Consider the following 27,179-nt stretch of genomic DNA (forward strand, 5'->3'; position numbering starts at 1 on the left):
TTTAATTCCAACCAGTATTTTATTTCATAACACATGAAGTAAGTACAAATTGCAAACATGCAATTTTGCTCCATCCCGTCAACACCACTTTATATCTTTAAATTAAAGAAGCTCATTATTCTGAGGAGGCACAATATACAAAAGAATGAGTTCAACACCAGTGGGTTATAAAGATGACATCTGGAAGCAAGCAGAGAAATAAGCAGCTGGTGGTAGCATGATAAAATACTCTAAAAATCTATTAAATCTCCATTATGCCCTATAAATATCAGATGCCTATTATCACAAGGATAGGATATAAAGATTGAAAAAAACCTAAATTCTATTCAACATTTATAATTTATCCCAACGGTTCCAAATAAATATAGAAAAATGCAAAATGGGGGAAAGCATATGGATCACATGCCCCTTATTTGGCAGTTGAATTCCTCTTCCCTTACAGTACAAAAAAACAAAAAACAAAACTCCAACGCGGTAATTTAAGGCAAGCAAAAGACTTTAATGGGAGAAAATATATCGTTTCCATTTCTCCCCAACTTTACTTTTAAAAATCATAAACTATATACATTTTTTCTCCATGTTGGTGCGATTGTTCCTTTCTATTTGAGCCAAGATGCTTTTACTTTGCTGCAGCTGAAGGTCAACAGTTCACTGGATACTCTGCAGAGGAAGGACCATTTCTTCAACTGAACTAATCCTTAGCATTAGTTCTAATAGCTTTCAAACTTTTCTTGTTAACTACAATATAATCGGTGAAACAATTGTCTTGCTAATTCACAATGTTGCTGGTTTGACGCCCAAGAAAACTGCACTTTTTAAAAGCTGTTGGTTTTTCCAAGCTTCCCCTATTTCTGTTTAACTGTTTTCATTAATTTGTTATTTGAAGTAGAAAACCTTCACACTCAGCAATTAAGTAGCCATATTAACCTACAGGCCATTTAGACTTTTACAGGCTGGAGTGAAAGTCTTCCTCCTTTGATATTTTAGAGTGTATGTGTGTTTGTTTGTTTGTTTGTTTGGTGTGTGTGTATGTATGTAATATTATCCCAAAGCAATTCACTGCAAAATGAAGGTCTCTTCATTGAAGGTTATTGGTCATCATACTGGCCATTGTGGATTAGTAGATAGATGTTTTCAACTTCCTGAGTGAGTTGACAATGATGCCCAAAGACGTTGACCCAGTTTTTATATCTACAGAAGGATTAAAATCTGGCTCTGCTCTGTCCAAGTCTCTCCAAGATACATTTTTAACATATATCTTTAAGTTGATCCACCCAGAGAAAGGAAAATGGCCATTGTTTGCCTGATACAGAAAGGTGGAAGGGCACAAGAGCAATTGTCCAATGGGAAGACATGATAATCTGTAGTCCAGATTGAATATTTTACAATTTGTTGAGAAAGTATCTGAGTCTGGACAGGAGTTTCTTAAACCACTTAACAGTCAAACCAGCAGTAGCACAAGATAGCAGCAGCTTAAATAATAATGTAGCATATGCCCTACTACAGTATTTTAATTCTTTCTGACTAGCAGAGACAAGCCAATTTTAAATTACGTCAATACATTGTTATCAGGTGCACTATTAGGTACAAATTTAAGTACAATTAAAAGCCAACACAGCTATATATCACAGCAGGTTTAAAATCTGCAAAAAAAAAAAAAAGAATAGTTACTCCTTAATTTAGGACCATTTGTTTAGCAACCATCTGAAGTTACCACCGTACTTTAAAAAATGATTTATGACCGGTCCTCATATTATAACCATTACTTTCTCCAGTCATGTGACTGTAACCTGGGTGCTTGAGAACCGGCATTTATTTATCACAGTTGCAGGATCCCAGGGTCATGTGATCCGCACTTGCCACCTTCCCAGTCAGCTGCTAATAAGCAAAGTCAATGGGGGAAGCTGGATACATTTAACAATTGCTGCAAAAAAGATCATAAAACTGGGAAATTGTATGGCCGCATCACTTACCAACAGAGGTTCCAGTCCCAATTATGGTCATAAATCAAGGACTATCTGTATTGTACAGTGTTGTTCATTCTCAGAATCCATATTCTTGGTGCCGGAGCACAAAAACATTTTATCTAAGAATAATTCTAATCTTTGGCAAATTTTACAAAGCAATCATTTTAGCAACTGTTGTTTTAAAAATCCCATGTCTTCTTAAACATGAACAAATGATTGCCCTTTCATGAACTAGTCAGACATTCCCTATACTAAACCTATGTGTACGTGTGCTCCGTTCATATTATATACATATATATCCAACGTTTTATATTCGTGGTAATTTGCCTAACAGCACGTACAATCACCGTATGCAGCAGATTGGCTCAGATGAATACTCTGCCATCTTGAAACCTAGAATAATTCCTGAATTATACATTTTAGGCATAGTTAGTCCTCTAGCAATTCATTTTATCCCATGGGAATTGTCCACAATTTCATTTTCATTTTCAGGTTTCCCTTTAGGCATTTTCTGTGAATTAAATCTTTAAAACGGTCTGCTTCAGATGGGTGAGAAAGTATAGCTCTCCAAATGTTCTGTAACTCCCACCAACACTAGACAGCATGAGCAATGGTGAGAAATCATTGTACTTCCTGAACATCTACACATTATCTGTTCCAGTGTAGGTTTTATACCTTTCTTATCCTATTATAGAAGTATTCTAATCTACCTTCTTCAGCAGCATACATCATTGTAACTGATCCCTTTTGGAATTAAATAGCATTAAATAGCAATCAGAATAGAATAAAGGAAAGAAAATCAGCCCTTTTGTCATGTTCCTCATTTCTGAGTTGGCTTTTACCCTACAATCAATAGCAGTGAGTTACTTAAATTGGAAAGGACATTATACATTTTGAAGAATATGTTGAATAGTCCCACGCAAACATCAATATGTGATATAAGGCAAAATTTCTCAGGAAAGTACCAGCATTTGTACTTTTATTATTCTCATGGGTGTAAGGTGCTTAGAAATGTATTCACTTGAATACAATTCTCATCTTACTACTGAATCTTCTAGCCCTGTCAGTCCAAAACCCATTCAAAAAATCTTGCTACTACTAGATACTATTGTAGTAAATCTTGCTACAACTGCAGACCAGTTTCAGGGTCCTCACTCAAGGACTATAGCCGAAGTCAGTTTTACAGTAACAAAATAATCACAATAAAAAGGGAAATAAAGACGTTAAGGCTTTGACCACCTTAACTTGGCATCCACTTGATGTGCTGGGATCACAACTGGTAGAATTTCCCTGTCACAGTGATGGCTGGAAATTCTAGGAATTGCAGTCCCAGGACTTCTGGAGGCCACCACACTGGCATTGTGAGGAGCAACTGTATAGAGTACTTGTGGGCAATCTCAAATCCTCTCTTTGGCTGGAGAAGAATTGTGAAGAACTGGTCTATTCACCAGTTCACTCCTCTGTGGTTGTCAGTTCCATTTTTTTTGCCAGCCGTCTTCAGTTTGCCATTTCTTCCCTGGAACTCCCCACTTCTCTGCCTTCTATGTTATCTAAAACATCCTTGTGGCAAGTCTAAATATTAGTTGCTGTAGTCACGACTTTCCAGAAGAATGTTCAGAATATGCTTTAGTTGGGTTAGTCGTGCCTTCAGGGAAGTTTCAGAAAAAATAGTCAATTTGTGGGTCAACTCAAGGGGCAAGACAGATACAAGCCACCAACACCAAACTGGTCCATCTGGCAATGCCTAGTGAGAAGATAACAGAAAATACATCAACTCGTTTTGCATAATAAATCAATCAATCAATTCAAGAGGCCATATTGCACTTATCCTAACACTTTTCAATGGCTTTCATTCTGAGTGCTGATTTTCAATAGCCTAAATTCAGGTTATTTGAAAGTATACTTTTTTCTACATTCCTCATGGTAAAAGTCATTAGAAGAAATGTGACTATTGTTGCCATAAATAACAAGTGACCAGAGTGCAGTTATTTGTTAAAACCCTAATTGGTTTGCAAGTTTTTTTTTAAAGATCCTAAGCAAGCCTCTTAAAATAGCCTTTAACTGTTTGGTCTAATTACATTTTTGTTTTGTTTTTAATAATTCTGATTTAATTCAGATTTTGATTTTATGTCTTATTTTAAAGACTGAGACTTTGGAAAACAATAATACAACCTTAGTTAAGGAATAATGAATGGAAATAATCACATGTTGAGGATACCATCGATGCCTTAGAAGGAACATTTTTAGGAGGTGAAACTGAAAGTAATTAGAAATGAAAAGTAGATAAGACTTGATTCAGTTTTTCGCAGACAGGAAATTAAATACTTGAGTAAAACATATTTCTAGGCAGAAATAGATATGTGACTTGCCATTACTTTCCTCTAGGATGTTTTTCAGCTTCTCGGTCCAGTTACAGCCCTGGAATTTTACAGAGTCGCATAGTTTGAAGAAGAGGTCATCTCACCTAGAACCATTTCTCCTTGTAAAGCATGTCTCATAGATGATCATCTAATCCAGGGGTAGGCAACCTCAGCTCTTTTGTGACTCATGGACTTCAATTCCCAGAATTCCTGAGTCAAATTCTGAGAGTTGAAGTCCATGAGTCATAAAAGAGCCAAAGTTGCCTACCCCTGATCTAGCCTCTCTAAAGACTTCTAATGGAGAAGCACTCAAACTTTCATATGGCAGTCAGGAAGTCCCTCCTAACACCTAGCCCAGGGGTAGGTAACCTTGGCTCTTTTATGACTCATGGACTTCAACTCCCAGAATTCCTGAGCCAGCCATGCTGGCTCAGGAATTCTGGGACTTGAACTCCACAAGTCATAAGTACCCCTGACATAGTCCGATACCTAGCCTATAACTGTTTTGTAGTTTAATGTTGTTCTGGTCCTGTCCCCTGTAGTGAATATGTCTACCCCACAAGGACAAGCCAGGAGCAACACTGCTTATCTTTTTTCAAGGGCAGCTAAACGCTGCTGCCATCTTCATCAAAGGATCCTTCCCAGACAATGCAAGGTTACTTGGGTGATGACTGAAGTAAAAACACTTGCTTCTTCTTTCTTCATGGCACTTTTGTGTAAGGTACTGGATAAAACATGGCTGATATTTTGATATTCTTTTTAGGCCAAACTCAAGACTATTATCCAGTTGTTCAGGCATTTTGCTTCATATTATAAGTTGCCTTAATTTAACATTATGGCTCTGTAGATGTTGCCAGTTTTATGCTATCCATTCTGTGTGCATCATTTCTTTTTATGGGTTATTAATATAATATTCTTAAGTGCATGCCATTCTAAGAATTTTATAGCAATGGCAATTCTTTAAATTATTCATGCAACTAATAAATGATATGGTGTAATATTAATACAACCTACTAATAACTTAAATTAATGTTGGTAATATAATAGTAACTTAATACTGAAATATTTAAAATAATCACCATGGCGAAATTGCTCAAAGTAGCATGTCCTTTCTAGTCCTTAAAACAGAGCCCAAACTTCCTATTTTAAAAGCCCCAAAGAAGCAATATTTCTTTTAGAGCTGTTAAGTCTCACATTACTTGAGGAGAAAGGTTTGCAGGTTCCAGCAACCCAAGGTCATAATTCCTTTAATTAATTTATTTAGACAGAAAAGTGATATTAATAGGTTAATTAATTCTAAACTAAATTTACTTTGCCACTGAACTTTGTTTATTATTACACTCCTGGAGAATTATGATGTTCAAGTACAAAGTTATCTTAAGGCTATCTATCTGCTTGTAGAAAGAAAAATATACATGGATAGTTATGATAATGCAGTATGTCTAATATTATTTACTTGGGAAGGCAGCATTTCTAAGACTATATCATGAATGGTTTGAGCCTTATGGTAATCTAATACTATGGACTGCATTTAAAGGGCATTACCTAGTCAAATAGCTAAAAATACATTTTAAAAAAATTGTATGAATGTACAAAATGCAACATTTTAAACTGCTAAGTTATTTTGTTAGGTTCTTTGGCTGATCTTGAAAAAAATGTGTAATAATAGACCTGCATAGTATTTGGATGGGATACTGCTGGAAATCCCAGGGCAATAGCAAGTCTAAGAAATCAACAACACATCCTAGAAAGTAATAGAAAATAACTTTCATTCCTGCCAGGAAAACCTCATGGATTCCATGGGTCCATATAATCATCGGACATTGAGTTTGATTTCAGGGAATTGTTGTTTTAACTCATTCAACTTATACTGTACAGAAGGCAGGTGGCAGAAGGCATTTACATACATGAACCTAAATCTGAAATTCAAGGTAATTTAATTCCTAGAAAATAATTAAAAAATAGCTTCTATGATATCTATTAAGAAATGCAGCATTAAGATTCTAGAGAGGACAAATGAAGACAAGATATGAATGGCTGCACAGCATTTATTTATCTGTTGTGATGTGCTTTTTTAAAAAAGTTAGAATATGAACACAAGATTTTTTTAAAAACCCTACGTGTACCATGGAACACCACCAAATATGACATGGCTCATGTATCTAGGAAACAGAATTTCTATCTCAGTAAGCAGGGGGTTGGACTAGAAGACCTCCAAAGTCACTTCCAACTCTGTTATTCTATTCTATAATTCTATTCTATTCTATTCTATTCTATTCTATTCTACTCTATTCTATTCTATTTCATTCTATTCTATTCTACTCTACTCTACTCTACTCTACTCTACTCTACGCTACGCTACGCTACACTATATTCATCAACAACTTGATGGCACATAATCAATAAATGGTCAACATGGCTTAACTCTGTGGACACCTAACTTATCTAATTTATTACAATAGGCTATCAGAATAGAATCCATGCCAACACAGGATAATTAACACAGTTACAACCCTTCAAAGACTGGGAATCCTCTGTATTCTCCTCCAAATTAGAATGAAATCTGAGTATCTTTATTGTTATAATATTTGACAGTTATATATCCCTTTTGTCTGATCTCATTCCCTTGCAGATTATTTTATATTCCTGGGGAGAACAAGTCTCAATACCTGTATGTCTTCCTCTTTTTCAGGAAGTGGTCCATGATGCATCACAAGCTGTCTAAACGTTCTGCCCCCATGTTCATAAAATCTCTGGGTTAGTTCATAGGTACAATCATGCAAATTCTGGAGCTCCGCCTGTTCTTCTCCTTCTATCTAGATCACAAAGTCAGAAGTTGAAAACAAGCAAAATGAAGCATATTGAAAGTAAAAATGAAAGAATTTGAACAACAGTTGAGATCAAAAGAGACGGTGGGGGAGAAAACCTAACAACCAAGTAGAACTCAAATGTGGTTGCCATGTAGCAGGGATATGTAAAATATTGTATGCTTGAAAAAAAAACTGGTTTTGAGTGGTCTGTGCCAAAACTGAAACATGCGCTTGGATGTTTTGCTCCATACACAGAATGAAATGTGTTATTCTGTGCAGAATTGGTTTGGGGGTGGGAGATAAGAGAAGGAAATGCTCTTGAGGAAACTCTTTCAGACTAGTGGGAAAGGAAGGTGCTGGGACAATGGGGGCAGGCCAGATGCTTCTTCCCTACTACTAAAGTCATTGCAAAAAAGAACAGGTCCAAGTCCAGTTTATTGGCAATAGTGACCGCTGAGCAGAAGGATGGGATAGAAAGCAAATATTGGGGCAAGCAGGCTAGTGCACAGGCCATTAAAAGGAGCAAGAGGAGGAGACAGGAAGATGCATTTCAATTGCCAAGGCTTTTTTAAAGAAAAGAGAGTCTTCTTAAGGCAGACATGGACTTGTTTGGTAGTTGCTGGAAGAACAGTCTTTCTTACTAAAAGAAGCAAGGTGAATAGAAGCTATGCATGAGTACATTATCAAAGAAAGTTCCAGCTTGGCAAGTGACTATTTTAACCAATGAATCAAAGAATTAATGCTGTATTTGGGTGGGGTGCAGAGATTGTCCTAACTTTGTCACAATGTTCTAAGAACAGAGACAACATTTTAAAAAGTGCCTTTTCTTCTAACAGTGAGGGATCATTTGAAAGTGCAGACCGATAAATCAATATGATAGATTTTTCTACTGGTTTTATACATCTACTGCACCAAACTATCAATGAAAAAAACAGCAGAGGGCCAAATTGAATAATCTATCTCCAATTGTTACCATCGGTCCTATAAGATCCAACAAGAGTAGGCATGGTTCAAGTAATTATTTTATAGCTCAGCTATGTTACATTTGTTCATCTTAGTATCTGTTTACTTATTACCACCTTGAATGCCATCTTTTGGTGGAAAGGTGAAATACAAACTCAATAAATCATTAACAACTGTAAATTATAGGTAGTCCTCAACTTACAACAGTTTAGTGACCATTTTTCACGCTTATATAACCTTTGCAGCATCTCCATGGTCACATGATCAAAATTCAGATGCTTGGCAATGGACTCGTATTTATGATGGTTGCAGTGTCCCAGGGTCACGTGACCCCCTTTTGCTACCTTCCTACAAGCTAAGTCAATGGGGAAGCCAGATTCACTTAACAACCGTGTGATTACCTTAAGAACTGCAGTGATTCACTTAACATCTGTGGCGAGAAAAGTTGTAAAATGGGATAAAATTTATTTAACAAATGTCTCACTTAGTAACAGAAATGTTGAGTTTAATTATGGCTGTAAGTAGAGAACTACCTATATCAAGTGACACCCTGTGCATATCATTCCTTTTGTTTTAGCCAGATCTTTAGGACATTGCAGTTTGGCAGTTCGATTCCTACTGGCTCAAAGTTGACTCAGCTTTCCACTCTTCCGAGGTTGGTAAAATGAGGACCCAGATTGTTGAGGGCAATATGCAGAGTCTGTAAACCACTTAGAGAGGGCTGTAAAGCCCTATGAAGTGGTACCGGTATATAAATCTAAGTGCTATTGCTATTACTCTTTACATAACGACTACTCACTTTCTTGTCTTCCAAATATTCAATATCTGCAGTGTTGTAGCCATCTCTGTGCCCTCGTCTCAAAACTCGAAATCTCCTCTTGCCTATAGTGTCCACCAATGATCGTCCGTCAGGAAAAAATGCTATTTTCTGAATCTCCAATATACAGCCATAGTCAGCAAAGCTGAAAAGAGACAAGCTTATTAATGCAGGACAGAAGGAAGTTTCATATTTACAGTTCTTCTTTTCCAGTTCTGCTGTGCTATATAACCTGTGGGATGCTACTATGCCAATGCTTTGAATTGAATGGCACGGCCTACGAGGACCCAAACTCAAAAACAATACAATTTAAATGTAATTAAATTAAAATTCAATCATTATCAAATATTGGAATAATTTTCCAGTACAGATTCCCTTTCAATTGTACCCATTTGACTCTAGCATTTCACAAACAAGAAAAACTTTTAAGTTCTACCTTTTAGGCTTTACATTTACCGCATATCCAGCAAATGTAGATAAAGAACACGCTTTTAACATGTTTCTTGAACTCCTGCATAGTCCCAAATAATCACATTTTCAACCAGATGCACAGGTTCCTTCCTTTTACGCTGTGAGCAGACAAAACACTGCAAAAAGTCACCCTGCACAAGCAATAGACTTTATTCAATACGCAGATGTTGGAGACAGAGCTGGCATAGTAAACAAATATCAAGGGAATGGCCAGGTGATCATCTCTATTCTACCTGCCATTCATAAACATTAAGTGCAGACTAACATGTAAAAAAGATACCAGCAAAGAAACAGATCAACATCCCTTCCTTTATTTGTTTAAGATTCTGATTATATTCTTCCTAATCATTGGCATCTATCAAAGAAAGCTGATTTGCAACTTGATTTTATGAAGCTCAGTGGAGTTTTCTACTTCACTTCTCTAAAAATTTAAGTTTTGTAGGAGAGAAGGAAGAGGAAGAGAACATTCGGTTACAATCGGGAGATGAGACTCTGCCTCCCAATCCCAAGTAGAACCCATGTATAGAATTTCAGAAAACAAAGTTAAATGTGTTCTTTTTAGTATGGTTCTACTATCTATTGATTCAACCAACCCCAAAATTGTGGGGATTCAACCTCTGCTTAGACCGAAGTTTTAAAAAGTCTGAGCAGCCCTGGGCCTTCCGTGTCACTTACTTTTTTCCATTTTCATACATGCACATGCCAAACATCTTTGTGCCAGTCTCCTGACATCTTCGCATCATGAGTCGATAGCGAGGTTCAAACACATGCAGAGGACATACAAGACCTGGAAATGACATGGTGCACACAAAGATGGGGATATTCTTGTTTAGGCTGTAAAAGAAAGTGGGGGGGGGAAGACCATGATCAACAAAAGGACTGTGTGTAGGAACTTGAAAAATCAACAGGAGGACTTTAGAGTAGAATATACCGCTGGATAACTTTTATGCATGAACACAAGGACATTCAGGTGAACCCTTCATGCTTGCTCAAAAAGATAAAAAAAATGCATGAGGACTACTAAATCTACCAAGCAGCCATATATTTATTAGATTTACATGCCCATTTTCCTCCATGAACTGTAAAGATCACCCAAATGTTGTGTTCTATAAACCCACTATCTAGTTCATCTGTCCCATCAAGCATTGCAAGGGACATTCATCATCACTTGGACTCTCCCCTTATAGAAAGAGAGCTGTATTTCTCTAAATGAGTTTATTCAAACTTACAGGTATTCCTGGAATAAGGCGTGGGGAGAATTGCCAGTAGAGCTCTGATATCAGATTAAAGAAGACACAGAGAGAAAAAGGCTTGAAGACATGATAGTGTGAGGCACGTGTTATGGAGCAAGGGTGGCCAAGGAATAAACAAATAACTTATGATCACTATGAAAAGATTGTTGGGTTATCTAAAGCTTACCTTATGGTAGGTGAATGTATGAAAACACACGAGAGAGGGAGAAAAAACACACTCCACCGGTTTTCTAAATACTGGAAAATGCTAAAAGTGCTGGGGAAGATAATTAATTGTTTCTGATTAATAACTGAAATAAACAGCAATGAATGAAGTTAGGGAAACCAGTTCATCTTGCTAAAAAGGGACCTGAAGTGATCTTCCTAACTGTAGCAAGAAGAACTGAATAAAACTGTCAAATATACTTTCCAATTGCTGTAAAATAACTTTTCTGCTTCCAGGATTTTACACATAGCATATGCAGCCAAAAGGCTCATATTTACTTTGAAAGTTCTACCATTTCAGCTTGGTGGACCAGTTTCCTTTCTGCCAGCTGTGAGGGGAAGACTGCAGTCATCAATTCTTCAAGCAGAATGGTAGTCGTGTATTTTCCAGCTCTCAGATACTGGAAGGAATCAAACATTCGTAATTATATCACCGTGATATATTTTACACATATTTATAGATATAGCTTATGAATTTTAATCCCACAAAGTACAACTTTTGTAGAATGGAAGATTGAAAGCATTCAGCAGAAGACAATCTGCTCCCCGAGTTCCTCTTTTGTACTTAGCCAGCTTTTAAGAGCAGAGTTTTTTCTTTTCAAAATCCAGTTCTGAATTGTACAGAACTGAAATCCCCTTTCAACAAAGTATCTTCCCAAAGAATAAAACTGTGGCTCAGGTGACCCACTGAAAGCATGTGCAAATATTTTCCTCTGGAAATCCCACCCTGAGCAACTGTCCATACGTAATGTTCATTATCTAATGCCAAATACAAAATTGGTTTTGTGCTAATTCTTGCTAATACCTAGCAATAATTAATAAATCTGTTTGATTTAGCCCTTGATAAGCCTAACATTTTTATGAGATAGTCTAAAGCAGTGTTTCCCAAACTTGACAATTTTAAGGCATGTGGACTTCAACTCCCAGAATTCCACAGCCAGCATTGCTGGCTGTGGAATTCTGGGAGTTGAAGTCCACATGCCTTAAAATTGTCAAGTTTGGGAAACACTGGTCTAAAGTACTATGGCTAACTCTTATGACTTACTGTATACAAAATTATTTTCAATGCTGAAGCTAATTTATTTTATTTATTAAATGTGTATGCTGTCCATCTTGCTACCAGGTGACTCTGGCCAGCTTACATCAAAAGAAAACCAACAAATTGCTGTAATATTTGTACCTGCCAGGAGATGTGCTTTCATACACATCAGAAACACTATCTTAATCAAGGCCACTTTTATCACAAAAACAAAAACAAAAAAAAACCCACCAGTCAATAATGAAAGTCAAGGATGAAGAACATACCTACCAATTTTCAAATCCTGAAAAACTGCAAAAACTGCAAAAATGTAATATTCTTCAGAAGCATTGGGACTACAGAACTGGTTGTCCTCTCCTTTTCCTTGATTACATAAACAAAAGCACCCAGCAGTTGAAGGCAAACAACAGAGAATTGTCCTTTTTTCCCCCCTCTTACCTCTCCCAGGCTTTGCTTGCAAAGTGGGCAGTTGGGTCGGTGGTCTAGGCAACGCTCCATACACTCTTTGCAGAAAGTGTGGCCACATGGGGTGGTGACAGGTTCATACAACATTCTGCAGAGAAAAAGACCATCTCTCGTTGGGCATTGACATATTCATTAGCGGGCTACTTAAGTATGGGATGGATGGCCTGTCTATTAGGTAGCTGGAAAGAATTCAAGAAATGCTCATCAATCGATGTTCTGCTTCAAACTGAAGTAAGATATCAAATGGGATGCCACGGAGTTTGGCTCTGGGCCCAGTATTCTTGCACATTTCCATTAATGACCTGGATGGAAAGAATGCTTATTACATTTATAGACTACACAAATCAGGGTGGGAATGTCAATACCTAATAAGACAGCAGTACATTTCTGAATAATCTTAACAGATTAAAGAAATGAATGGAAAATGACAGCATAACATTCAACAGAGGCAAAGGCTGAGTTTTTCACTTAGATCTCAAATGCAAAGGCATAGCATGAAGTTATTACCTAGCTTGGTAATTATACTTGAGGAAATGATGACTACAAGCTAAATATGAATTAGAACTTTGACACAGGGGGTAAAAAGGATAAATGCAAGAAGCTTCGATTTCAAAATGACAACAGATCCCTGCTCTGATCAGATTCCATTTCAAAGACCGTCTCCAATTCCAGGCACCTGATTTAAGATAAAATGGAAACAGTTCAGAGAAGAGCAATGAGGATGATCGGGCAACTAGTAACTAAGTGCTAGGAAAAAAAAACTGAGGAGTCTGAACATGTTCAGTTTGAAAGAAAATTATGAGCAGAGGGAAATATTATCGTATGTCTCAGCATCCCTCAGAAGAATGATTTGTATTCTACTATCCCAGAGAATGAGAGATGGAATAATTAGATATTATGATAAGAAGAAAGATTCTGGTTGAATACTGTGTTCAGAGCAAAACCAATAGCAGGATAATGGACCCCTTTTTGCAGGATTTGTTGAAGCAAAGGCTGGACAGTCAGAGATGCTTTTTATTTGGATTTCTGAATATTCATGAGATTGACAATAGTATAAACCAGGTTTTTCTTAGACTTTTCAAGACCATAGAGCCTGTTAATTAAAAGTATTGTGTTGTTATTACTCCTAGGATCCCTGATCCTGGGACAAAGTTCTAGCAATAAAGTGACTGCCTTCAAGTGAATTTTGTTCTCAGTCTCTCGTGGAATCCCATTAAGTTCTTGCCAGACCCAAAGGATTTTGCAGAAGAGAGTTTAAAAATTCATCCATATAGTTCATTCTATCTGCATCACAATTCAATAATATCAAGAGAAATATGTTGCTTTCTTGGGAAATATATGATGGAAAACATAATAATCAGTTTACAGGGTGAGAAGAAAACTTTTGCAATGGTGGACGGTTTTGTAAACAGCAAGCTCCTGTGTTAACTTGAAATAAACACCTTCTTCCTGGTTCACAAGAGAGAAGTTGCAAAGAAATTGAAAAAGTCTCCACTACAATGTAAGGTAAGATAAATTGGTTCTCAAGTGAAAAGTATTGAGTGCTCAAACTCTTGTAAGTCTAAATCAATATATCCTGTTAAAGACTTTGTGAATCTTTCTTGAAGATTTACTTTTAACTGAATCATCTTCCAAGAGTTGAACGCTAAGATTCCTAATACACCTGACAATTACAGATAGTCCTTCGGTTATAACCACCTATTCAATAACCATTCGAAGTTATGATGGTGCTGAACAAGGGAGACTTACAACCAGTCCACAAAATTGTGGCTGTTGCAGGCCTGGCTCACAATTATGACATTACAATGGTCACGTGATTGCAATTTCCAATGCTAACATTAAAAAACTACAATACTCACACTGTGAAACAGAATTATGTGAAAAAAAACATTGTTCTACAATTTCTCTATTTTTTCAACACCAGTCCCCAAATTGTTCCACTCCAATTCCATCATACTGGGCCATTGTATGATACAGCCAGTATTTCTATTTTCCACATAAAATATATATTCTGCAAAATAAATCAATTAAGGTTAACTGCTAAAGACCCCTCCTCTTTTACTTTCTTTGGAATATCCATCTTCAAATGAAACAGATTTCAGTTCATTACAAAATAGTACCACTCTGCAAAAGATGTTACACTGGCACACTGAGTTGGATAACAATTTCAGGGGTCAAAGAAGTCTTTAAGTTCTGTCTGGAGTTATTTTTCAGACACCCATCCCTTTATTGTACTGAATAATGTCAGGACATTCTAACCCAGTTTTGGTTTTTGTTCACAGCCTTTCCACAGTAAATGTTCAGGCACTGAGGTCTGCATGTCTGTTTAATATCTTCCAGTCTCCCCTTTGCATTTCAGACCTAGCTATAATTTCTTTGCCCCATGTCTCAAGGTCTTTCACCCATACCATTACAATTGGGGAGAGGATTAAGAGGGCAAGAACCACATCAGACCAAAGATGGAGGGTTTTGCAAGCAAGCTCATTTTGCCTTACTTTTCTATCAAATATTTATGATATGAGATCCTTAAGCTTCATGGTAGGGCTAGTCTTATGTAAAGCAATCCTAAATAGCCACATTTAACTCTTTGGATTGTTGAAATTATTATTTTAAATTCTAATGCTAAGCTGTACTTCTAACAAAAACTTCAGTATGTAACCATCACTATTTTCCCCCTCTTTTTTTAACAATTGAAAAAGACTTTCTGATATCATACCACGCAGTGGGGTACCACTTCGTGTTTCCTACGAGGTGTGTCTCATTTCCGACTGGTGAAAACCTGAGTGTGCATTCTTGCACATGATTAGCAAGCAGTCCAACAAAATACACTGGATCTTAGAGTGTATTTTGAATAAGAATATACAGATTATGGTTTTTATGGTTTTTCTATTTACAAAAACGTATATAATTTTGAATAGTACTTTAAACAGATCAGGGGTGTCAAACTCAATTTCACTGAGGGCCACATCAGCATTGCGGTTGCCCTGGGGGGCCGGGTGGATTGGCCAGAGTGGGTGCAGCCTACTGGGTGGGCGTGGATGGAGTGGGTGTGGCCTACTGGGTGGGCGTGGCCAGTTCTACATCATTCGCCTCAAGAGTGTCTATGGGGGGCCTGGGCAGGAGTGAGACAGATCTGAGGGTCTCTGGCAGAAGGGGGTGGGACCGGGGCAAGTGCCAAGGCATGGTCCACTGGGGCAAGTGCCAAGATGGCCACCACAAAATTATAGATTGGCTCCCGGATGGTCTAGGCCAGGGCCAAGGCAGTGGGGGCCGTTCCCTCACTGTTTCCAGGATGGCTTTGTGGGCCACATGAAACCACTTCGCGGGCCGCATCCAGCCCCCGGGCCTTGAGTTTGACATGTCTGAAATAGATGTATTTAATATACTAAGAGGAAGTGCAAATACCTTTCAAAACATGTTCTTTACTCTTCAACAAATAAGGAGAGAGTTTATCCCCAAGGCTTTTTCCGAAGTCTATTGGTTAGAACCAGTGGTGGGATTCAGATATGTGAACAACCGGTTCTCTGTGTGGATGCCGCTTCCAGAAGTCCATTCTGGGCCTAGGCAACAAAAAATTATCTACCAGTTCTGCCGAAGTGGTGCAAACTGGCTGAATCCCACCACTGGTTAGAACCCTAAGAAGATACCTCATACTCTATTTGTACCTCAAAACCCTTTTCCCAGCAGCTCTTATTACTTTAATTAACTGACCGTATACAAAGAGAACATTCCAAGTCTGATGTAGTCAGGAAGCCCAGGAAGCCTGGGCAATGGTCTTCTATAGATTTTGTATCTGGTGATCTAATTCCTGATGTCTCTGGTGAGGCCTCCTCTTCATCCAAATCTGGTTCACAAAAGGAAAGAGCCAAAGACAGATTATGAACATTACACACTGACCACCTTCTCACTGAATCCCACTTTTATCCCACTTTTTGTATACAAGGGCAGAGATCTGGATAGATCAAGTTACGTACTTGCAAGAAGCTATTTTGTAGGGTTCCCCTCCCCCTTAAGACCAAGGGTCTATTATGGTGTTACGCCAAGTGGCAATTAATTTCACGTGAACATTGGCCACTTATATCTATTTGGAGCTCTACTCCTGCAGCCCAGACATGTTACTTTAAGTCTATAATCCCTTTCAGTGATGAAAAAAAGGGCCTTCTTTTATACGTACTACTGTTTTCCAATAAAATCCACAAAATGTTCCAATTAGACCATAAATTAAAACTGGAAATAACTGCCCAGAACAGCAATAGAAATGGAGCCAATGTATCCTGGGCCATTAAACCCCATTCGGGATACCACTTGGTGCAGATTCAGATAGATATTATTATATTCATCTCCAGCTGGACCCCAAAATCACTAGAAAGATCCAGTATATACAGAAGCAGGTCTCTTCTGTAAATCATGCTGGACTGAGTGTGATGTAGTTAATTTTAACATTAAACCAGGCTGCCTTCTCTACCCTAACATTTGATCAGCATTAAAACAGTGCAATCTAATCAGGTCCTCCTTGATATACAACAGGCATGATTCCCTGGGGCTTCCTGTAACGGAATTTGCCCTTGAGAACAGTCACATGATTCCAGGGTTTGGGGAGCGTGCTCAAAGAACCTGCGTAACGTGATCCTGCTGGGTGATGGGTGGTGGAGATCAAATGACAGAACAAGATTTTCAAACACAGGGCCAAAATAATTTATCGTAATTAGGGGCATCAATTATTTCTCCTAGGCAGAGACAAGAATCTTATTAAAAAAAAACATGGACTTGTAAACATTTATCGATATACTCACCTTCTTTATTTGCAGAAAGATCTGAGCTGAATTTTTTCCTCATCCATTGAGACATGGGAAGTGCTGCCTTGCTATGATCAGGCATAGTTCCTTCCAGCCAAATTGCTTTTTCTTTCTTCATATCCTATTTAATAAAGAAAAGTAAACACCAAACCAAGGGTCACAAGTACAGATAGGAAAACACAGAGACAACACCACATACTCCCAAGCTGTATTTTACTCATGTACACGTATTATTTCTTGATATAGTTACATAGTATGACACCTTCTCTAGATACTGTTTTCTACTTCCAATGAAGTGTGATCACATCTAAGAAGGGAATTGTATAAAGATTGAATCAAATTTCTTACACTAGAATTTCTCAGATATGTACTAGTCCACATATTCTACACAGACATAAAGTAGCTTTAATCACTTCACCAAATCAATGGAGCCACAAAGAGTACATAACAGAAACATCTGTCTATTGGACAATTTGGGCCTGATGGGCTAGCTAAACGTGAAGTTCCTAAACTTGTTAAAGTTTCATTTTATTCACAACTGAAAAATTGTACAAAACTAGATAAAGGTAATTGCATGTCATTTGGATTAAGGAGTTACAGTATGTGTTTTATTAAACCACCAACAGTTAAAGCTTTAATAATTGAGAATTTAGACTTGCAGGTTTTGATCCTTCTCTGCATTATAATCATTTTCGTTTAAAATTCAGAAGATTGTAAATTGTGGTCTAATAAATAAGAGGAAAATATATGAATGTAATACTGAATGATAGCTTGAAAATTTGGAACCTATCAAAATATGAAAAACTAGGATCTGATGCTGTTGCATATTTGAATGTTCTGATCTCCATTAACTTTATTTTTTAAACTATTTCTTGTTCCTCTGTTATTTTTGTATTGTTTTTCTTACAGTTTAATTATTTCCTGATTTATCTTTGCTTTACTTTTTGTACTAGAATACATTATGGTACTTAATGTTTGTTTTTAATTCTTGTATTTTTATTATTATAGATTAAAAATAGATATTGTTTAAAAGTAAAGAAGTTAATACAACTCTGTGAAAGGTAAGATAGGCTTCCCCAATCCCTACAAATGTTAGCTACCGTATATTCCGGCGTATAAGGCGACCTGGTGTATAAGACGACCCCCGTCTTCGGTGCCAAGTCGCATGCCTAAAAAGTCGTCTTATACGCCGGAAACTACTGTAATTTCCAGCGTATAAGATGACTTGGCGTATAAGACGACCCCCGACTTCAGCGCCAATTTTACCGCTTGCGAAAGTCGTCTTATACGCCGGAAAGTACGGTAGTTCTTTTGTGAACAGATGAATGTACAGGAATTGCTATAAGTGAGAAAACTAGAGATGAGTGGACAGTCCTGATGTGGTTGGAAACATATGAAACATAACAGTCCACGTGGAAACCCTTTCACCAATGTCCTATCACATACAAATACATATTTTTGTTACACCATCTCTAAATTTGGAACTGGTAAGGTATCATCCCATATAACTTACCGGTAGGGGTTTTTCTTCAAAACTCACAAGAAAAGTCAGTTGTTCCCTTGAATTACAACTTTCCAAGTTCTGGCTACCGTTGTTCTTCAACTCCATAACAGTACCAGGAGTAGGGGAGGCATCATTTGTGAGAATCTGCAACAGAAAGATTTTACATTAGTTCATTCTGAAGGAGAAACTTCACAGTAGAATCCAACTTCTGAGCAGTCTACAAGGCTCATGTCTCTCAGTTGGTTAAATATGAAGCTAGTCAGATACAGGCTTCACTTTCTTCATGCTATACTTGTCAAGACATCAAATCAGTTAAGTTTTTTTTTTAATCCTCTTTTCCAAACCAGTATTCCTCAATCTCAGGAACATTAAAATATGTGGACTTCGGTTCTCAGAACTCCCAGCCAGCCTGCTTAAAGTTGTTCAGTCCAAGAGACTCCACTACATAGAGAAGTGACTTCTCATAACCCTTACCAATACAAAAGCAACCTGCCTAACAATATATTTATTAGGGGTGAGCAAAGACCTACATTCTAAGGCCAAAATGTGATTCAGACCACAGTGAACATTATGACCCACACCTCTCAGAAATGTTGTAAGACTTTGCCCAGCAGTACACAAAAATGACAAACTGTGTGCAACCATAGACACATCCAATCATATTTTGCCATTTAAATCTTAATTTCTGTGTAGTTTAACAATTCTCTATCCCTAACAATTCTCAAACAAAACAAACTTTCTAAAAAAAGAGTGATACCCAATTGGAAAAGTATGACTAGATACAACTTCATAAATTCCATCATCTACAGCACAAGAATCTCATCTTCTTTTACTGAAATCTCAAAAACAAAACAAAACCGCTGCCTCTTCCTAAGCAAACCAATTAAGCTTCCAACATTTAATCTCAAGGTACTTAGTCATAATAATGCACTTACCTTTTCTATCTCATATTGAGCAGCATGGAAACTGGAGTTCAGTGTAAGGCAGTGTTGAAACTGCAGCAGGGCCTCTGATTGCTTCCCTAAGTCCAAGAGCACTTTCCCTTTTCTAAAAAAGCCCTGAAAAGAAACACGAAACACATTTCAGTTGCCTTCCTGAACTGTCATAACGTTCTGCAGCGACTGCTGCAGATTGCTTTGCATAATGCCAAAGGCTGCAGGTTTAGTCAATTAATCAACCAATTATGTAGTCCTCAGTGTAAACTCTGGTTTAGTAGGCAGGTTGCTACTTAAATCCTCCTCCCATGATTGGCAGGACCAACGAATCACCCAGCTATATTCCCTCTACTCTAACTTGTCATTTGTCAACTGGGCTACAGTGAAAGATGTTGCTGAAACAATAAAATGGCAATCAGGATAGGGATCATTCTCTCCACCAACTTCCACAATCCCTAAGAGCAGGAAAACAGTGATCAGAAAATCTGACACAAAAGCTAAAGCCTCTCTTTCCCACCAGCACTCCTGGATATGTGCTGAGATGGATGCTATATGGAGTTAACGCACTCCCAGGTCAAAAAGAGTATACCAGAAGTATAGACTCAATGCATCTAGCTCAGAACTGTCTATACCAAGTATATGTAATGTCCAATGTGTTGGTTTGTATATATGTATATCAATATGTAAACAAACACACCAGAGAAAGAGGCAGAGAATTTCACTGAACATTTTTATTTTGGATTACACAAATATTCAAAATGCTGGTTAGGTATAATATTGAAATAGAACTTAGGAGACCCATGAAAACTTCATGAACATATTAAGGTACTAGGATGTGAGTATGACTCAAAGGAAACTATTTTTAATCTCAACAAGTGGCAGCACTTGATCAAGCTACTCTGAGAACAGAACTTGGGAAGTTAAAAAAAAAACCCATTGTAGAAAGGATGAAGGGGAAGAACATATTTACAAGAGAACTATGAAATAGCTTCAATTAATGCAGCAATGCAATTTCTCCACTTCTTTAATATGAAGAAAATAAAAGGCTAAAACAAAAGAGAGCTATCTGAAAATGCAAATAAAATTGGCCTTCCTCAAAAATATTCTATGCATTATTACCATAAACCTTTCTTCAAAATGTTCATACCGAAAATGTAGCAAAATGACAATCACACAGATTTCCATTCTTGCTTTGTCACACACATAGATTCAAGTGCTTTTTCAACAGAGCCTAAAAGAAGAAGTCTGGCAAGTGTTAAAATATAATCCTTATTTCCAATATGATCAAATAGAAATTACTTCCCCCCAAAAAATCAGTGCTTTGATTATTGTAAAAACTGAATAGCAACTATCATATTTGTGCATGTACTTTCAGGGGGTCGAAGAAATTATTTGGAAATACACAAATATCAAAAGACAGAAAAAAGTTTTAAAAATTAGTGATGGAGTACCCATGAAGTTTGAACATAGGCTCAACTGAAGAATGTTAAGTGCTCCAAAACAGTATTTTCAAATTACTAATGATGGTGAAGCCAAACTAGCAAAACATTAATCACGGCTCTACAATGTAAGCTCTCCCTTATAAACCTGCATTGTAACATCCCTCCACCCAAAGCATGCAAGGGGAGGAGTTTTCATGATTTTCTTCAGTTTATTAAAAACATACAATTGTAGACCAAACATACAGAAGTTAAAAAACAGATTTACATAGCATCCAATAAAAACCTATTCATGCTTGCACTAACTATACCTGGGGAAGGAATAGTTTGTAATTAAGATGAAAGATAATCTCTAACTGCTAAAAGTGGTAGATGAGACATTTTAGAAGTATGTGCACTATTATCTCAGTTTCAAAGTCTATGTAAACACACAAAAGGTCTTGGTAAGGAATACTATTATATTTACCCACAAATTCCATTGTGGGGAGACCATCCATACATGCCAAAGTAAAGGCCCTCCTGTGAGATGGAACTAATTAGTGATGCAGATATTGGGGGACTGTAAAGGGGGACTATCAGCAGAGATGAGAAAGGGTTGTTCTGTCCTTATGTAAATCAAGATTTTAAATTCTCTACTTGAGCTTTCCACGCTACATTCAAGCCTGGCAGATACAGATGGAGGGATAAGCCACAATAAATCAGTCATCCGGTATTTGGTTCCTCGAAATAGACTGATATCTGTCAGAAGAGGTTGGACTAGAGCAGTGGTTCTCAACCGTTTTAATGCCGCGACCCCAACCGGTCGAGGACTACTCAACCGGTCGTAAGTCGAGGACTACTCAACTGGTGCAACACCGTTTGCAGAATGGGACTTTTGGTGGGCTCAGCAGGGCAGAGACAGCCTGGACAATTCCTATTGGCTTTTGAAAGCCAATAGAATTAGACTCTATTCAAGAGAGTCTATTCTATTGGCTTTCAAAAGCCAATAGAATAAAAGGGAGTAGCACAGCTAAGGAAAAGGGGGAAAAAATGGCAGACTGCATTGTTTGGCGACCCCCGTGAAATGGTTGTTCGACCCCAAATGGGGTCCCGACCCACAGGTTGAGAACCACTGGACTAGAGATTTGCCTCTAATCATGATGTCACCATACAGATTCCATCACGTGTTCCTCCCGATTGACATACAGAGTGGGAATTTTCTGGACAGCTCACTAACACTTGTCCTATCCAAATAGTATTCTAAATAGGAAACAACCTATATTGTCTATTTTTTGTGGAGAAATTTATTGTCAGGGAGAATAATATGGATAAACATGGGGAAATCTTTACAAGGTAGTCTTGCAAAATTAACTAAGACCCCGATTTTCCAAAATCAAAGCTCAAACATTCAATATTTCCCAGAAATTCTCCGGACTGCAAATTTAGCCTATAGTTGAGCATTGATTGAAACATTGGTAAATTCCTCTTTGACTACAAGAGAACGTTCAGCTGAAGTCTGTGAACCTTCCAGAAGTAGTTCAAGTTCTTCTTTAGCAGACGAATGGTTTTTAATCCTTTTTAGAGCATATGGATCAACATTGGCTTATGCAGAACCAGGGAAAGCCTATTTTGTATTTAAATAAGCAACTATATCAGGGGTAGGCAACCTTGGCTCATAAAAGAGCCAAGAATTCTGGGATTTGAATTCCACGACTCATAAAAGAGCCAAGGTTGCCTACCCCTGAACTATATGAAGGAATATGCTCATTTTATGTACTATTATTGCAACTGAGATAAAATGTAGCCTTTTCCAGAAATGCTATTTCATCTCACCGCTTAAAAGTTGGGAAGAACATATGCTTGTTCTGGATCACAACACACAACTTTACACTCGACTCACTTTACATTCTTCTGGCTTCTGCTTGCATAGAATCTCCAAATCCTCAAGAGCCTCTTCATACTGCTGTAAAGCCACATAAAGCTCTGATCTGCACACCCTTAATGTAAGATCGTCTGGAGCTGTAGGAGGAAGCAGAACATTTTACTGTTGTTCCCAAGAAATAATAAAAAACAAACACTGTACAGTTATATACACCAAGGCAATAAAAGAAAATCTCCAAGAAAGAGACTTATTGACTAGAATCAGCTGTGTTCATGTCCAATAAGTTTAGCTAGATTTTTTTTAATTCTACTTTATTGACAAGAAGGATGATCTCAAGTATTATCCACCAGATGAAAGGCAGATCAAATCATCTGAAGATAGCTTATTCTGATACAATAAGATGGCTTATTCTGTCAAACAACTCTGTGCTGAAGGAAAAGATCTACTGTTTTCTTAGTTGGAAAGATACAATGGTACTTGTTATCATCTGAGGATGGGGATGATAGGAGTGAATGGTAAGAGACAACTCAGCTCATCCACTGAGTAGATTTCCAGAATTAACAAGTTATTCAATGACAGAAAGTCCCTATCAAAGAAGTTTCCATTACAGAGATGTTAAGAGAATGAGGAATAAGGAACAAGAGAGACAATTCAGTCTCCTAGCTGTCAAATACTCTCTAGTAGTATAAATCAGATAAAAATTAGTCCTTGTTTCTTGCATTAAATTTAAAAAAAAAACTGAACCACCATATCCAGCGATGTGCAGGCAAGCATTACCCTGAACCAACACCACACCAGAAGTCACCATGCCCCGACGCTTGTTATGGATCGCTCGTTTGAGTTTTCATAACATTTCACAATAGACTTTTGAATTGATGGTCAGACCACGCTCCATGAACTTCACTAGCAGTACTCCTTTGGTATCTTCACATTTGGCGAGATTTTTTATGGCACTACTTCTGGTGTGGTGTTGGTTCACGATAATGCTCGCCCACACACCACTAGACGCACCCAAGAACTTTTGAAGCAATTCCGTTGGGATGTTTTGGGTCACACACACACACACACACACACACACACACACACAGTAGCCCAGATTTGGCACCAAGCGACTACTACTAAGGAATTTCAAACCTTGTAAGACATTATGACAAGTTCCTCAATTTGAATGGTGATGATGTCAAAAAGTAATGTAATGTTGTAGTTTTCTAATGTGCATAATAAAAGTTCTGTATTTGGAGTGTCTGTCATTGATAACCAAATGGAGGTTTATTTCCGAATTGCCCTTGTACAATGTTCTAAGCGTTCCTAATCTCCAAAACTTTTTTCATGGATCAGTTAAAATGAAAAAAAAAATAGATTTTTTTTTTAAAAATGCCAAATACAAGATTAATTTGATAGCATATTTTCATCTCATCTGCTTTGTGCTTATAGAGAAAAGTATAGTATAAATGGTAAAAAGCTGAAATGCAGAAGATTGTTTAACATTGCTCAGGCTATCAGCTCCTTGATAGTCCATGTTATAAATGTACCTGGACTAAATTCAAGGGCCACTAAATTTGAGTTCTAGCCATATTCATTGAAGAAATGCTCCAAGTAAGAAAAATTCAGGGTAGATGAAAATATTCCAGTATAAGCTCACTTGTTGATTTAAACACCTGTACACTTGTCTCTGACTCATTGCAAAACAAGAGCTAGCATTTTATAACAGGCTGTTGGTGCACTATAAATGAGAGGGGTGTGTCATCTTCCACACACAGGAAAGTCTGAATCAGAAAAGGAAGCCTGATTCTTAATTACTCATTCCTAAATCCTAAGGTTTAAGTAGCATCAGCTTTACCAGTTCCAAAGCTGACTTTAATGTAAGTTTTAAGATTACAGATGAAATGAGATGATTTCCCCTAGATAATAACAGAAGATCAACTTTTTTTCCCCGACAAAGACACTTTTAACATAAAAGTATGTTAAAAGAAATTTGGTATATCTATCATCATCATGACATCGCCATAATAGGAAAGCAACATCTGTTGAATGCCTGCTTCTTCAGTAATTGGTAAAGAAATAAAGACTCCATGAAACCTTAACCTGTAGTGTACAAGAATAATAACCATTTCAACATTGAAAATAGTGCTCTGAAGGAATTCTCTCACCTTAACATTTGAGGTAAGAGTAAGATTTCCTTAAAATTGGAGGCAGGGTTAAGATTCCCACATAATTTGGGAACAGTCACAACTGCTCATAGCTGTTACTTCAGAAACTTTCAAAACCTCAAATCACAGAAATGATACCAAAATATTATAAAGATCCGCTCTATTTTATTTTTGCCACCCATGAACAGTGGCAAAGGAGGGCAGCAAGTTACATAACTGAATTTTTAAAGCAACCTAAGGAATAATCCCCAGGAACAACTAACTCTCCTATCACCATACACACTTTAGATTTATATTTCATTTTCTGATGTGGCTATTACCATTGTTTCACCTCCATGGACAAAATCTGCAACAGAAGCGAACTATTGTTAAGTCTTTTTTTTTTTTTTTTGCTTAAAAGAACAAAATCGCAAGTTTCATCAGCAAGGCACAAGTGGGACACCCTGTACACCCAAAGTTTGTATCACGCCCGTGACCAGTAAAATCACCAGCCTCAAGGGAGAGGAAACCCATAGCTAAGTCAGTGAAAAGGGCTGCCAAGAATTGTCCCTCGCCTGCTTACACAATGCAGCCAGCGAGACGGTGGCAAGTTTGCATAACCAGGGAGCACCTGGCGGCCGGTCCCCGCGCCTACCACCAAGTCTCCCTTCCCCTTCGCCCCGCCGTTCAACCTCGCAACACCTTCTAAAAAGCACCTCTGGATAGCACACAAACCTTACCCAAGTCGATTCCCTTCTGAAGTGTCCTCAGCGCTTCCTGGAAGTCCCTGTTGCTCACCAACTCCTGCAGGTCCCTTTTCAACCGGGCCACTTTGGCGGCCGGATCCAAGCCCTTTTCTAGCAAGTTCCCGAGGAGGACGTTCGAGCTCGGCCTCCGCGAGCCCAGGAGTTTCTCCCCGCAGAGGCGGCACTCGGAAGGCAAGGTTTCGCCCAGGCATCTCCTGCAGAAGGAATGGCCACAGGAGACCGTCACCGGGTCCCAGAGAACCAGCCGACACGACGGACAGAGAAAGAGCTCCATGTTTCTGCTCGGGCAGAAGGGGGCGGGAGGCGGGACCCGCGGGCTAAACGGGAGTCCGGAGGGCACCGGGCAAAGGTCGGAGGCTTCCTAAGAGCAGCAAACAAAGGCAGCCGAAAGGGCCAGTGGGACACTTTCGCAAAACCTGAACTTCATCCCCCTTGTTTTGCCCTGTCCTACCAGCAAGGCGGAGTAACCCGCCGGCTCTTAAAACTCCCCTTGCAGTTCCCTATGCCCCCTGGAGGAATTTCTTCGACTCCCGAAGGAAAAAAGCTGCTCGCTCCAGGCACTGGCACATTCCAGTCCCCAAAAGCAAACTCGTCAGTTTCTGCTAACTTCGCGCGCAGCAACCGGGTTTGCTTTCCACGCAACGACTACTAAATCAACAGCTTCATCTTCTCCCCGCGCCGCCTGAGCGTCTAGCGGTCTCCGGCCACGGCTGGCTGGTTTCCTCCAAGTCTTAACTGTTTAATTCAGCGACACTCTTGCGCCCATCAATCAATGGGCAGTCGCCGGCGAAGACGATCGCCGAAGGTGGGTCCCTTCATGTCGTCTGGGGCGATCTCTTAGCCTGGCAGGAGACGGCATCCTTTTTCTAGTTAGCGACCAGGAGGCGGAAGGTGTCGCGGCGTGGGACGAATTAAAAGGAGGAGGGGCCCCAAACCAGTAACTTTTCCGCCTCCACGCAGTATAGTGTCTTATTTACGCCGAATCCGTTTTCAGCTACCGGATTGCTCTGATGACCTTCTATACAGACAAAACACACAAAATTACCACCGCCACCATCACCCCCAGGCCGGAATATTACATAAAATCGGGAGCAGCCCCGTGTGATGGCGTCGGAGAGCCAGCTGATTGGCTGCCAGATTCGGCCGGCCCCCACTGCGAAACAGACGTAGCGAAGTACGTTTCATAACCTCCGAGAGGGATGAAAGTTGGGAATCGCGAACCGGTCGGCTAAAGAAACCGGGAGGGGGGGGGGAGTCGTCTTACCTCCTCCTTCCTCCTGCTTTGACGTCACAAAGAAGTTGCTTTCCTAAAGGAAGAAGTGTAAGCGGGAACGTTCCGCTTCCCTCTGCGTCGTTCTGAAATTCTGGCATCTCGTGACTCCTTCCCCTGACGTTGCTT

The 27,179-nt window shown here is 38.6% G+C and overlaps 1 protein-coding gene across 2 annotated transcripts; it reads right to left on the reverse strand.

The window, feature by feature from the left end:
* Window positions 1–27,179, reverse strand: LOC120304798 (LON peptidase N-terminal domain and RING finger protein 1-like). Of its 2 annotated transcripts, none has more exons than XM_039335758.1 (13): window positions 27,045–27,171; window positions 25,754–25,974; window positions 22,903–23,021; window positions 19,585–19,707; window positions 18,659–18,793; window positions 17,143–17,266; window positions 16,061–16,193; window positions 12,323–12,437; window positions 11,125–11,246; window positions 10,064–10,222; window positions 8,900–9,062; window positions 6,997–7,143; window positions 1–3,711 (listed from the first exon to the last, which is right to left on the reverse strand). In XM_039335758.1, exons 1-13 carry the CDS (start codon window positions 27,149–27,151, stop codon window positions 3,547–3,549), a joined length of 1,833 nt encoding a protein of 610 aa, XP_039191692.1. In that variant the 5' UTR covers window positions 27,152–27,171; the 3' UTR covers window positions 1–3,546. The 2 variants fall into 2 exon arrangements, 1 of the variants encoding a protein (XP_039191692.1); XR_005555837.1 differs by having other exon boundaries at window positions 3,574–3,711; window positions 6,997–7,139; window positions 27,045–27,179.

This window comes from Crotalus tigris, unplaced genomic scaffold, assembly GCF_016545835.1.
Source record: "Crotalus tigris isolate CLP2741 ecotype Arizona unplaced genomic scaffold, ASM1654583v1 scf7180000017658.5313226, whole genome shotgun sequence".
Classification (NCBI taxonomy): domain Eukaryota; kingdom Metazoa; phylum Chordata; class Lepidosauria; order Squamata; family Viperidae; genus Crotalus; species Crotalus tigris.